General features: G+C 35.5%; 1 protein-coding gene across 5 annotated transcripts in view; it reads left to right on the top strand.

Annotated features, from left to right (window-relative positions):
- Nucleotides 1-8,575: 8,575 nt before the first annotated feature.
- The window catches only part of Tp63 (tumor protein p63), a 218,491-nt gene continuing 212,724 nt past the window's right edge, over nucleotides 8,576-14,342 (top strand). For 2 of the 5 annotated variants that reach the window (XM_058585060.1, XM_046462639.2), the window contains exon 1: nucleotides 8,576-8,837. In XM_058585060.1, the coding sequence (XP_058441043.1) occupies nucleotides 8,827-8,837 (11 nt within the window). In that variant the 5' untranslated portion in view covers nucleotides 8,576-8,826. The remainder of the gene's footprint in view (nucleotides 8,838-14,342) is intronic. The other 3 variants (XM_058585063.1, XM_058585062.1, XM_058585061.1) reach the window with 2 other exon arrangements.

The following is a 14,342-nucleotide window of genomic DNA, read 5'->3' as shown; positions in this document are numbered from 1 at the left end:
AATAACTTCAGGGAAATAGGTTTATTTGTGTTCAGAGGCTGCCTTAATATTATCTGGCTGAATGAATCCTGCAGACATGCCACTGTCACTTCCTGAGTAAAAGGAGAAAAGAATACCTAATTTAAATACCTCCCTGGGATTTTAGTGGTTATCTACAGAGGTAATGGACATAAAGTATTTAGTAAATGGCAAACACTATAAAAATCCTGGCTTTGAAAAATACTACATAAGAAGGGGAAGGACTGTATTTTATTTACCCTTATTTTCCGGGAGCACTGAACAATACCAAGCATATCAAAGGCACTTAATTATGTTTTATTGAGTGGATGGTTTCAATCCCTGTTAGAGCTCGGTCCACAACAGGCCACAGCTACTGATGGTTATCCAGTCTTGTGACTGAATTTGTTCTCTATGCTGCCTTGAGTCTTGCTTCTTCACACACAAATGGCAGTAATGACACCACTTGTCCCAGCCATCGACTTCACATGACAGTTGTAAGGCTGAGATGAGATAATGCCTGTGAAAGTATTCTATAAAACCTAAACCATTACAGAAAGACTTGCTAGTTTTAAGTCATTCTGCTTGCTGGGATTTTTTTCTAAGTAAATGATCTCTAAATTCCTTTTTAACTTTGAGTATAGTTCAGTTTTTTAAATGCATTTATAAATGTCTCTTTAGCCCTCTTTTGAAAGATGGGCTCAACAGGTAAACACTATATTTAAGGATGGTACACACACCAAAAAGAGATTGTCTTGCCATAGTCTTTGCAATATACAGATCTTGGCTCTCAGCCACATCCCTTCCTGCCAGAAATTGGGTCTTTTATAATTTCCTGATGAGAAGTACCTAAACAACAAGGCACAAATTTGTGAATGTGTATTTGTGACTTGTTCAGCCACAGCTGTCTCTCATGGGCTCAAACTAACCATAGAAAAGCAAATAAGAATTCAACATTCTCTTCTCTCCCACCTACACATGTACATTATGAATGCTAGTAAACATCTTATCTCATCAGTTTTAATCAGGCACCTGATACCCCAAACTAAAAGCCCAGCAGGTCTGCTGGTCATCTGTATCTCAGGGGTACACCTCAGGGTCTTTGAAACTCAAGTAGCAAAGAGGAAAAGAAAATCATTTGGAACCCTCCTGGGAGCTATCCGAACATAAGGATTGGTTCTTATTGATCTGCTTGTTACCAGCAACTCCCCGCCCATTGACTAGCACAGAGAGGAGCCCTCAAGAAATATTTGTTGCTCTTATTAATCATCCATTAAGTAAATGAGTGTTAAATAGCCCTGTGAGCAAATGATACCAGAAACCCATTAGAAATCTGGGTCTTGTCACAACATCCTCCATGGCCAGTTAGTTATTTGCAATGAGCAATCAAACAAATGCATCAGAATAAGAAACTAAAAGCTAAAGGTCAATTTATTTGGAAGATTCAGCTCATGTTATCATCTTTAAAATATTACTTCAATAAATATTTATTTTATGCCTAGCAAGTGTTAAATTTAACCAATTCTAAGCTATTACTGTGGATTTAAAAATCACATAAAAATCCACCTTAGATGTTCACAAATTTGTGGCCCTTTAACACAAGTGAGAACTTCATGTTATACATTTGTGAACAAATTCTCTCCATATTTTCTTCTTATTTTTCTTACCCTTGATATTTATTCTGATTATTGTTTTCCTCATTTATTCTACTTACGTTCTTACAATTTTTAAAAAGAATAGCAAAGATATTTACCCTCTTAATTATTTTTATGTATATGGTTCAGTAGTGTTAAGTATATTCATATTGTCATGCAACAGATCTCCAGAAGTTTTTCATGTTACAAAACTGAAACTCTTTTAAACTACCAATAAATTACCAGTCTCCATCACCCATTATCCTTATAACTCTGCTTGTGTATTTTTAATCTTACAAGTACTTTATAAACTACATTAACATGAGAAGTATTGTTGGAAGCTCTTCCTACACCAAATGAGTAACTATAATTATTCACAAACATAACTGCAAACTACCTCAATGTATTCTCTCAAACTCAAGCTAAAATCATCCCTGATTCAACTAACTTTAGGCTGGCTCCTAAAAATCTTGCAGCTGATCTTCCACTGTAGTGGCATACCCTTCTCCACAGAAAATCTTAACTGGGCTTCTCCAGAAATCTTCAGCAAGGCTGATTTTAGGACTCTTCAGCAAAAGAGTCTCTACAAAAGAGTTCAATGTAGATAAACTTCCTATTTTTGTGTTGCCATATTTTACTTGGGGGCTAGCCTGGAAGAAATCAGCACTCCAGGTGCTGGCCACCCCCTTAGTACTTTTTCACAAACATGTATCCAGTATAGTAGTTTGTAGAAATGTATGAACAAGGCCTCTGGCCTTGAGCTCCAGCTTCACAGAGATGTCTACATTTCTAAGATAAGAGAAGTTAGCAATTGGGCTTCATGGTAACAGCTGGCAAGGGGAGAAGAAGCTCTCCCCTTCTCAGGTGTTGTCTTTGAAGGATTAACTTGCCCAAAACAATGAAAGAAAAAGCTGCTTTTATGTGAACTTCTACAGACTGCAAACTCCTGAGCCCCTCCTCTTACATGCTTGGGTAGAAAATTCTGAAACTACCTGAACTCGGGGTTCAGAGGATTGACTGCTTACAGCAAAAGCTGTGCCCTCTGAGCCTGGCTGCAGCCAAATAAAACTGTTTCCTGCTATCTTCGGTGCCTTGCCTCGTCTGTCCCTACAATACCACCACAACTCATTCAGAGATTAAAAATGAGGAAGAAGAAATTGGAGTATAAAGGGATAACAAGGGTAAACAATTATGGTGAAAACATTTCACATGTGTACATTTCACAAAATCAAATGACAATGTAAAACTAAGATACCCAGAATCTTGGAAGGGAGTGTGTAAATTTTGACATTTAAATTTTTAGGTTCACGGTAAATCTGCTTTCTGAAAGGAGCCCTGGGGAAAACCCATTGGTGGGTTTTAAAAACAAAACAATTCCTGATATGATACACTGAGGCAGGACACAGCATTGCTTTTGTGATGTTTCTACCAAAAGAATATAACTAAACCTGTAACCATGAGGAAATATTAGTCAAACCAAAACTAAGGTATATTTCAAAACAACTGGCCTGTACTCTTCAAAAATATCTGTGTCATGAAATGTCATGAAACATAGACTCGAGGACTGTCCCTAAGTAAAAGAGACTAAAGAAACAGACCAACTGCATGCAAAACATCCAGGATTTTCTCTTCCTATAAAGACCTTATAGGGACAACAGACAAATCTGTGGAAGTCCTATAGAGGAGATATTTTATGGATGTTAATTTCCTGATTTTATGATTAAACTGTGATGATGTAAGATATTTCCTCATATTCAGAAATACACACTGAAACATTTAGAGCAAAGGTACATCACATCTGCAACTGACAAATGGTTCAGGAAAAAAAATCTGGGCAACTCCAAATAAGGACTTCCTGTGTTTCCCTATTTATCTCCCACTCACATGGGCTTCTAGCAAAGGAGGGGTGGGAGTGAGGAGCAGCCCACACACAGCTGTTCAGGGATGTCTGGTAAAGAAGCCCACCCACATTGCTTTTGGATACTGGGTGTGACTTAGAGGGTATCAGGTTTGTCTATTAGAGAAACTGCCAACCTCTTCCCTACCCAATTGGCCTCTGTTTCCTTGAGTGTCCTCCAAATAGAAAAGTGTCCCTTTCCTTGGGACATGCCCCCGAAGCATCTTTCTTCTCAGTAGATTCTAAGACATTAGTTTAACGATACATTTTTCCATGTGATGTATTCCAGGACCTGAAAGAAGGTGGAGGTGAAAGCAGAAGAAGCAGATGACTAAGTTTACACTGAATTTGCTTTTTCATTGAATTTTTTAAAAAAGAAAAGGCCACCATCCAGTACACTTAATTTCTAGGTCTGGCTTTACTACTATGTGTAGACTGTAGCAAATATTAGATCACTAAGTTGGAAGGATAGTAGGATCCCACCTAAAGCAGAGCTTTGTTTTCTACTTTTATAAAATATTAGGTGGTTAAACTGAAGTTATGTCAGAAAAGTATTAAGAACTAAAAAAAATTATCGAACTCTGCAGTCCTTTCAGTTTGGGCAATATCTAGAGAATTTACTCCACTCCCTTGTGTGGTTCCTATATTGTAAAGTGGTGCAGGTTTGGATGCCCTGGAGAGAACCAAGGTTCAGTTATCCCTACACAAAGGAGTTCAGCTTCTCTGATCATGCAGAGATCATATAGTCACTGAGTGCCAAGGCTGTAGGGAAGGTGCAAGGTCAACTGCTTTCAGCCTTTCTGATGGCATCTGTCCTTTTCTATCACCCTATATCTATTGCCCTCTCTTTGGTTAACAGAACCTCCATCTATTTCCTTTTCAAAACTCTTTGTTCCATCTTGGTAGACTGTTCAGACTTTTCTTGAACAAATATGGTATCTCCCTTCTGGGAATTTGAATCTTACATTGAGAAATTTGAGTTAAAAAAAAACAAAAACCTGTTCAATCTGACTTTACCCTATAGTGCTAGTGAGATTTGCACTGCTTGGGATGGTAACCACTAGTTACATGTGGTCAATGTTATTGAAGAACTAAATTTGTATTTTTATTCAATTTTAATCAATCTAATGTAGATGGTCACATGAAGTCACTCTACTTATTCCTATTAATTCAATCTTTAAAACAATCCTGGTTCCAGCCCTTTGTGAAACCAAGCTTTCCAACTTTTTCTCTTCCAGTCTGAATTTTCATGTTTCTTTTTTCCTGTTTTAATATTTTTGATTTTACTGAGGCAGTGTCTATTTCCACTATTTATGTCAAAAGAATCTGCATTGATACATACCTCCTTCTTTGAAGATAGAATCAAAAATTTGAAGAGTCTGCTAAGTTCTGCGAGTAAGTTAGGACCAGAGTCCAGATGAACCCAGGTTAACCAACTGCTTTTCAGTATATATGCTTCCTTCTTTAGAGTTGTGTGGCAGAAGTCTTACCGGGAAGGAAATACTACATTTCTGGGAAACTCAGTAGGATCAAGAAAAAGTTCTGGGATTTCTTATCACTGAGATCTTAACGCCTTATTGGACTTTGAACTCTGTGGCCATAATTAAGTATCTGAGACCAGACTGCCAGATTGTTCTTAATTGTAGGTTAAAAAAAAAAAAAAGGAATTTACATGCTGAACAGCTATAGAAAGAATGGGTCACTGATGTAGTTAACACAATTATACACATCTCAAAAGCAAAAGCATCATTAAGCAAAAAAACCTAAACAGCAAAGAATATATACTGTGTGCCTCAATTTATGTGCAGTTTAGCATTGTTTATCCAAAATGGTGGTCACTAGCCACATGTGAACATTTACATTTAGATTGAGTAAAATTGAATAAAAATACAAATCTAGTTCCTCAATAACATTGACCATGTGTACTAGTGGTTACCATCCCAGGCAATGCAAATATCAAATATAGACTATTTTCTTCTTCACAAATAGTTCTACTGGATAACATGTTACTAGAAAATGTGTACTTAAATTATAATGACAAAAAAAGGCAAGACAGTGCTTGCCTAAGGACCTCAGTGAGGGAAGATGGACTGCAAAGGAGTCTGGGGGGTCATGGAAATATTTCATATCTTGATTATGATGGTAGATAATGTTGTATAATGTATCAAAACTCCTTAAATTGAGCACTTTAAATCAGTGATTTTTCTTTTTTTAAATTTTTTTTGTAGTTGTAGATGGACAAAATGCCTTTATTTTATTTGTTTATTTTTATGTAGGATCAAACCCACTGCTTCACACATGCTAGGCAAGTGCTCTGCCACTGAGATACAGCCCCAGCCCAAATGGATGAATTTTATTATATACAAACTGTGTATCATAAGGCTAAATCTAAAAAGTCAAGTGTTTTATGGAAATTAATTTTAATCATCTGTAAAACTTATTGCTAGGTGAATTTTACAAACCTATAATCAGGTTATTCATCTACTGTGCAATATGTTGCTGGTCCTTAGATGAATCAGACAGAAAGCCTGGCTTCAAGTTGTTTGTGGTCTAGTACTAAGATGAATCATACTCAAAAATAGCTAGAATCAACGAGGAAAGTTGTAGGATCCCTGACCAAACACAAGTGTGGATATGATGATTTCAGACATTACAGGTAGGGATTTCTTTTACCTGGAGGGATGAGGGACATTTTTTTCAGTTTTTGAAGGACGTGCATTTGAGGTTTTAAAAATCTTTGGTGGAGAACAAAATATGATTTAAGGCAGGAGATCAACCAGAAAAGTACACAACCTGGAAGAGAGACTGCATAAAATAGAGCAGTAGTGAAACATTTCATGGCTATAATCGAGAAGAGCTTGCAGTATGAATCTCTCTGAGTGTGGCAGAGTGCACATTCTTAGCTGCTGGAAGTTGAGAGGGAAGAAGCACTGAATCTGGTGTTCCAGACCCTAAATGATGCTGCTTCCCTGAGCCCTTTCTCCTTGTCTTTATATAGATCAAACATGTTCACAGACATCCATCAGACAGTTCAAAAGGACAATTACCTTCTCCTAGGCTTCTATGTCACAGTCTATTACAACCTCTGCCTAAAAAACTTACAGTCTCAAAAGAGTATCTAACTTGCGTACCAAGAAAATAATTCATACATTTAAGTAGTAACCTGAGTCTCCTGGGGGGAAAAGGATGCAAATAAATATAAGAGGCAGTTATGATAATTATAGTATAATTGTCACTTATTTTCCCAGGTTGTGGATGGTTGTGTGATATTAATATGGTGTTGAAATCTAAAGAGTTTGTTATTTTTTTTCCTCCTTAGTCAAAGTAACTCTGCCCATTTATTTCTATTATGTAGTATGAACCAATATTTTTCATAATTACTTATATAAAATTGGTCCTTCTAAGTCAAGTAAATTTAGAATTTTTTATAACAACTATTGATGTCATGGCATATATTTTAAATATTTTAATATGAGTTAAGCTGTAAGTCTTTTAAAATTTAAAAAAAAACAGGAGGAATATTTGAAAATTGATTATTTGGGAGTCCACAGTTTTAGATGGTAATTTAGAATGTTTAAAATAGTCCTTTCTTACTTCCTAGAAACTTTGGATTATATATTTCAGACCTGGAAAGATCACTAGACACTGCTACTCCCAAGGGTGGTCCAAGGGCCAGCCATATAGGACTCCTCGGAAGGTGTTAAGAGATGCAGAGCCTCAGGCCCCACCCCAGACCTATTGAACCAGAATTTGCACTAACAAGATTTCCAGGTAACTCACAGGTACACTAAAATTTGAGACCTCTGCACTTGAAGCTATCATCTCCCTTGTTTTATAAATGGGAAAACCGATGACCTGTGTGACAGACCCACTTGGCCTGGTCACAGGATATTGATTATCCTCAATTTAAGAACTTTGTATTCAGGTCATTTGTAATTGCCAATAGGAGGAAAGAAAACCAAGCCCTTTAATTCCAATTAACTATCTAATTAATTAGTAAAATGATCTTCCTTTCAAGTTTCACATTTTGTAGAACAAGCTGTTTGATTTGGCTTGGGCTCAGGCCGGCATGTTTGTGAATTTCACAATTCACAGATGTTAGACACACTCGGGCTAAGTAAAGGAAGAGAATGTCAAGTTTTAAATAGCTTCTCCCTTCAATCCTGGCTGAAGCAACAAATAAAACATCTTTATGAAACACATTTTGAACCAGAATTTCTTATAGGGAAATGTCAAATTTCTTTGCAAATGACTTTAGATTGTCTCACAACTTGGACATCTTCTGATGTCACTAGTTTACAGGTGTCCTATAATTAGAAGACAAATGGAAGATGTGAACTTGCCATGTTAGTAATACTTGGGCATACTTTTTTTTTCAGTTCGAGTCTATTCTAATTTAGCTTTTGAATCATATTTCATTCAACTTCCAAATCTACAGAACCAAGATAAGTTTACAACACATATTCCAACAGGAAGGAAATTATTCTGTATGTATACTTTTCCTGATATTAATTATTAAATGCATGGATGATTTCATGGTTTTATTTCAAAGTAGGTCAAGTCAAAGCAAAACCAAAAATGAATCGGTAAAAACAGTGAACTACACTGAAATAAACTAGAACATTTTCATTAGCAGGCAATTTGAAATACTTCTGTTAAGCTTCAAAAAATGTTCTGAAATAAAATATGATTTCCCATTTTAATATCACTTTAAGAAAATTATTATATATACATGTATTGGTGTGTTTGAGGTAGAAGATTTAAACAGATCAGTGAAAGCTGTTTTATTTTATTGGGGGCAGGCAAAATTTCTAAAGAGATATGAATGGATATCTCTCTCTCTCTCTCTCAGTTGAGACTGAAGAGTGCGTTCTAGGTTAAATATAATCAAGGAATTTCCCTGTCTTTGCTATTTGAGATTGTGACCACAACAGGCGGTTGGCAGAAAGGAAGGCTGAAGGGGGGAGGAGGGGAAGAGATTTAAAAAGAAAAAAACACTTCCCTAAGCAGCCCTGCAAAACATTTTAGCCCTAGACGCAGTCACAGAAGTCCTCAAATCAAGTCAGAATCCAGATACAAGGGAAAGATATTTAGCTGGAGCGAGGTGGACACTCCTCAGCTCAGTTCTATCACAAAAGTCCAGGCTGCTGAAATTAAACTCTGATGCCATTCATGCCGACATCCAATCAGGAGAGAGAGCAGAAGTTCAGAGATGCCTCCAAGTTGCCAACAAGAGTGGCTACCATACATCAAGGACTCTAAAGCCGTGATAGAAGGGGAAGAACAACTTTAGAGAGGATGCCCAGTTGGTAAGAATCAACTGTTTATGATGTTTTAGTCACTCGATGGATTTCATTGGCTAAAACGAAGAAATGCTCCGCCTCTTTGCAAATATGTGTGAAGGGGGGAAGTGTCTAAACTTCTATGTCTGATGGCATTTGACCCTATTGCTTTTAGCCTTCTGGCTAAATATCTATATATACACAGGTATATGTGTATATTTTATATAGTTGCTCTCCGTTGGTTGATATCAAGGAGAGTTGAAGGAAATGAATTTTGAAACTTCACGGTGTGCCACCCTACAGTACCGCCCCGACCCTTACATCCAGCGGTGAGTTTAAATGTGACATAACTTCTATCAAAACTTAATTTCAGTGCCTTGTGTATTATGAGTGTTTTTGCTGTGTACAAAGAGGAACCCCTCCTTGTTTGGTCTGCACAGTGATATTATTTTGGATTTTATGTAGACTTAAAATGATCTGTGGGCATCTTTTCTAAATTTGTCATTTAATTTTATCTCCAGATCTACAAAATGACAAAGTTTGAAAACAATTCATTTTTTTTTAAATTATCATACCACTTTAAGATGTTTAAAATATATTATTTGCCTTGCCCAGCACCCACCCACTCAATAAAATGAAATTGAACTGGACAGGGATATAATAATCTATGAATAATCTTCAAGTCAAAATAAATACCGACTAGTTTTGATTTATATATTAAAAATAGATAAATAGCCATTGTTATACAAAACAGACTGTGGCTTGTCATTTTAGCTTTAAGTAATATTTTCTTTTTGATTTGTTTCATAACAAACATCATCTTTCAACATATTTGACTTTAAAAACCTGTAATTATACTGAATCTTATTTGTGTTTGTACTAAGAAATACTTGCCTAGTACTGAGAGGAAATATTATTGATAGTGCACAATTGTGTGTGTGTGTGTGTGTGTGTGTGTGTGTGTAAGAGAGAGAGAAAGGGAGAGGGAGAGAGTGTGTTTCAAATTAGAGTTTGCTATTTTTAAACTGGTAAATGAAATCTGAACAGTGTTTTTCCAGTCATAAAGTTATGGGAAATATTCAAGTCATATGGAGCGGTGTGATGTTGTTAATTTAACAGCATGAGATTTGATGTTGGAATTTCGTACTTTATTTTAAAGACGAATGAGAGAGATCCTCTGAGTGTTAAAAACGGCAGGGTTAGAAAGGGGTTAACTTGACATTTGCCACCTGTGCCTATTGGAGCCTCTACTAGAAGTGGCATCGGATGGCTCTGGACAGGACTTAGTTACAGCATATTATGAAAGATGTGTGATCTGCTTTCATTAATATGATGATGTGCCACCATGTAGAACACTGATATGGACTATGCAGACTCTTGTTTCTCTTCTTGTGAGGTTTCTATTGGGATGTATGAGAAAGTGGAAGAGGCAGAATAAGGCAGAAAGGGAATGGCACAAACAGGAAGAAGAGGGAGAAAAAGGAAAAAGTAGCTGGTCTCCCAGACTCAATTGGGAAATGTGAATGGTGACTTGATTCCTGCCTTGCTCTCTGTGGGCCACAAACAGAATGACAGCACAAACGAGTCATCCTGCAGTTAATCTTCTGAGATGACTTGAACATTAGATTTAGTTACAGATGGGTTGATTAAAAAGGCAAAACACCCCAAATTTTCTATTTCTCAGAGATTTTTTTTCATCTCAAAATTATCAACTTCATTGTTCATCTTTCAAAATAATATTTCTAAGAACATAATTTTGATGAAACATCAACCCCTTAATGTTTCCCTTGAAGACATCTTTCCTAAAGTAGGTACCTGGACCTCTAGCAGCTTTAGAAGACATTTTCTTCTACTGACTAGCACCTCACACTTCAAATATGCACATGTCTTTATAGAGACATTTCTAATGACTATCAAGAGAAGCTGATAAATATAAATAAAAAAGGAAATGGCTTTTCATATTGCCCTGACAATTTGTGAGTTCATGGAATAAATATTGTCTCAGTTTTTAACTTACTATAAAATTCTAAGGAGTAATAGAATTTTAAAATACTTTTAAATTTTCCTAGAATACCCTGAGCTTCCATCAGGGTGAGTGTCATTTTGGGGGAAAGGTCATGAACATGTGGCAATCTCTGAGATTGCAGTTCAGAATGGTCAGGGAACATTTATTTGCATAATAAATTGTTTTAGGCTAAAATATGTACTTCTCATTTGTGATGAAAACTGTATCATCAAATAAAGAGGAGAAATATTTGTTACTAAGCATCTGCTGTGTGTAAGGCACTGCAAGTACAAGATGAATAAGATGTGAATAAAGTTCATTTATGTAACTCTAAAGAATTATATGATTAATGTAAGATATTTTCTTCAATTAAACTATTTGTCAAAAAGTTTAAGGACTGAATTGTTACTATTATCCATCCTCGTTGAATAAATAATGAATAAATGAAATATCACTATAAAAAATTTAGATACTATGTATTGTCAAAGTAAGTATCATACAATATTCTCTTTGATGCTCAATAAGTGAATGGTTTTGAGTTGGTTTTTATAAGCAGACAACCCTTGCAGTTCTCAGTTTACAAAATCTATTTTAAGAAAGACCAAATTTAATCATTCCATAATCATAGTCATCTACATACTTAAATTTGTCTTTCCTGACCTTGTCTTTAGAAAGAAGTCATGAAAGAATTTCTTAAAAAAAGAAAGGGCAGGATATCTTGATATTCTTAACTACAAGCTACCTTAATTCATGAATTTCCTTTTATCACAATATAGAATAAAAACATGTTATTATTGTTAATTATGGAATATTAATGCCATTTTAAAAAGCCAGTTTTAATACACATTTAATCTAATGTGTATGCTAATCATTCTCTCAGTTAAATGAGATTTCCCCCTGTTTTTTTTTTTTGCTTTCCACCTGAACATATTAATATATATTATACATTTAATTATGCTCAGGATTGAGTCCATTTACTTAGGTCTTTGCAAAAACTTTTCTGAAAATCAAAAAGGCAATCAAAACTATGGTGATTATTAGATTTTCTTTTGGTGATATGGCTAAAATCATACATGTTATCATACCATTACTAACTTAATTTTCACAATAATATCAAAACATGGATGAAATTATGCAATATCAATAAGTAAGCAGTGGATTAGTTAACATTTCATTATACACAAAAACTGTACACAGTGAGTTCGTTTTGTTTTATTTTGTTTAATTATGTGAATTCTCAAAATGAATCTAAAATTCAGCAGATTTTGGAGCTAAATCTTTATTAATTTACTTTTGGGGATATTATTTTGATCTTTTGGTTTTTGCAAACTTGAGTTTTTAGAATTGCCATCTAGTTTGTGAAAACAGATCATTTGAACCAAGTATTTCTGAGACAGATTAAATTCTTTCCAAATATCTTTTCAAAAACTAAATCAGTTGAAATGACAAGGATGAATTAAGATTAAACTTTGAAATAATGTGATAACCAAGGTATAAGAATAAAGTAAAAGGAAACACCATTACAATGTGATCCACTCGTAAAATACTGTGTATTATTTTTCACAGTCACCCTTTACTTAAAAGCAGCAACAAACTGATAAAGTACTCTACTACGAGTTAGAAGAGTTTCTTGTGTGAATTACTTATTTGCTGTGAATTTTGTGCTTTGCTAAAGGCCAACTTGATTAATTGTGTTTCTAAATGCATCCTGAAAGGCAGCAAGGTGACAATGAACTTGTAGTTTCTAATAAAATAACATGCAGGCAGATGTAGCTCTGTGTTAGGTGTCCTCCACACACCCTCCACATCTACCTGCATCCTTCTTTGTATTCTGTGTCCAGCAAGCTGACATCTAAAGATTGCATTAAACATTTCCTCTTTCCTCCCATTTCCTGTTGAGTTCAACAAATGGCAAAGTGAAGTTGGGATACCCGTTTCCCTGAATGACTTCCTATTGGGTTATCATTAAAGACTGTAGATCCTGTCAAGGGGCCTTGTCACAGTTCGGGTCTCTTGACTTGGAGCAACTACTCCCCACCTCCCTTTCCTACGATCTCAGGGTCAGTAGCCGTTTCTAGCCACTGATAATTCTAGAGAGCCACGTCATATCCCTTACCTTTAATATCCTTTTTATCTGCCAGGATCATTGCAAGACAAACAAAAAGTTTGCCCTTATAGTGGTTTATGTGCTTTATTAAGACTTTCTAAATAATTGAGATAGCATATACTAATATAATTTCTAATGTGAGATAAATGTTAAATTCCTCTAGTTCAATGTGAAAACCAGGTATTAGCTATCACCACGATGACCAGATTTCTCTATCTGAAGGGAAGAAATGAGCCACCATGTACAATCTGTATGTTTTTATTTAGTACTTGAAATGAACCAAGGCTGAGCACAGGGAGAATATTAGATATTTCTTTAAGTAAATGAATATTGTTATGCTCTATCTGCAGGGTCTAACATATCCATTAGTCTTAAGCAGAAAAAAAAAGTGCTTCAAACTTCAATTTGCACAAGAAAAAATATTTCAAAATACCTTTATGACCAACTGTAGTTAACTAATACTACAATGCTGTTCTAATCCTGTGTGCTACTGCCAAGCTTCACATGCATTTTATCTCAGAGAAAAAGGGATGGTAGCAGAGTATGCACAGAACTTGTCAAAGATCTGGATTGTGGTCTTAACTCCACTATTAACTGGTTAGATGACCTTCATGAAATCACTTAAGCTATCTAAACCAAAGTTGCTCATAAGTTAAGTAGGGATAATCTCTGATCTGCCATTCATAACAAGGACCTCGAGAATTAAACAAACCAATGCAACTAAGAAATGCAACTATGAAAACCTTAGTGTATTGCTCAGTTCTATTGTGTGCTAATGGGCTGAGGCTTCATTCCCACAAATAATTGTTACCTCATATATGCATATCTTGAGTTCCACTATTCTGTTTATCAACTTTAAATTAAGAACAAAGATCATCTTGGCTTGTCTCTCTTAATTCTTAAACTTCAGAATTAGGGACTCTGAATCCCAGAGGAGTTCAGTGGGTTGCCAAAGATCGCCCAGCAACATACTACCAAAATTGGGGTAAGAATTTAAATCTCTTGACTCCAGTTTAATATTATGTTTACCATAGAACAGAAAATGTTATTTGATTTGTGTAAAATTTTACAGTGGAAAAAAAAATGTTTCCCTGTGGATTACATAACTGATGTACCTGGGATGTGAGCAAGTATGGTGTGCAGAATAATGGCCTAGAAAGACAGCGTCATTCTAATGCCAGGAACAATATAGCAGAGGAGAATTAAGGCTATTGATGAAATTTAGGCTAAAAATCAACTGACATTAGAATAGGTAGATTAATTTAGATTATTCCTGTGGGCATAGTACAATCATAAGATTCTTTAAAAGTAGGAGGTAGAAGAATCCAAGCTATGTGGTGTGAAAAAGAGACTTTACAAACAATTGTTGGCTTTTGGAGATGGAAGGGATTCATGAGCCAAGAAAGATGAGCAGCCTCTA

The sequence above is a fragment of the Marmota monax genome, unplaced genomic scaffold (assembly GCF_021218885.2).
Source record: "Marmota monax isolate L192 unplaced genomic scaffold, Marmota_monax_Labrador192_F-V1.1 WCK01_AAM20220418_F8-fsc00100, whole genome shotgun sequence".
Classification (NCBI taxonomy): Eukaryota; Metazoa; Chordata; class Mammalia; order Rodentia; family Sciuridae; genus Marmota; species Marmota monax.
Note: the sequence above shows the minus strand (reverse complement) of the source record. Positions and strands in the feature narration are given on the sequence as shown.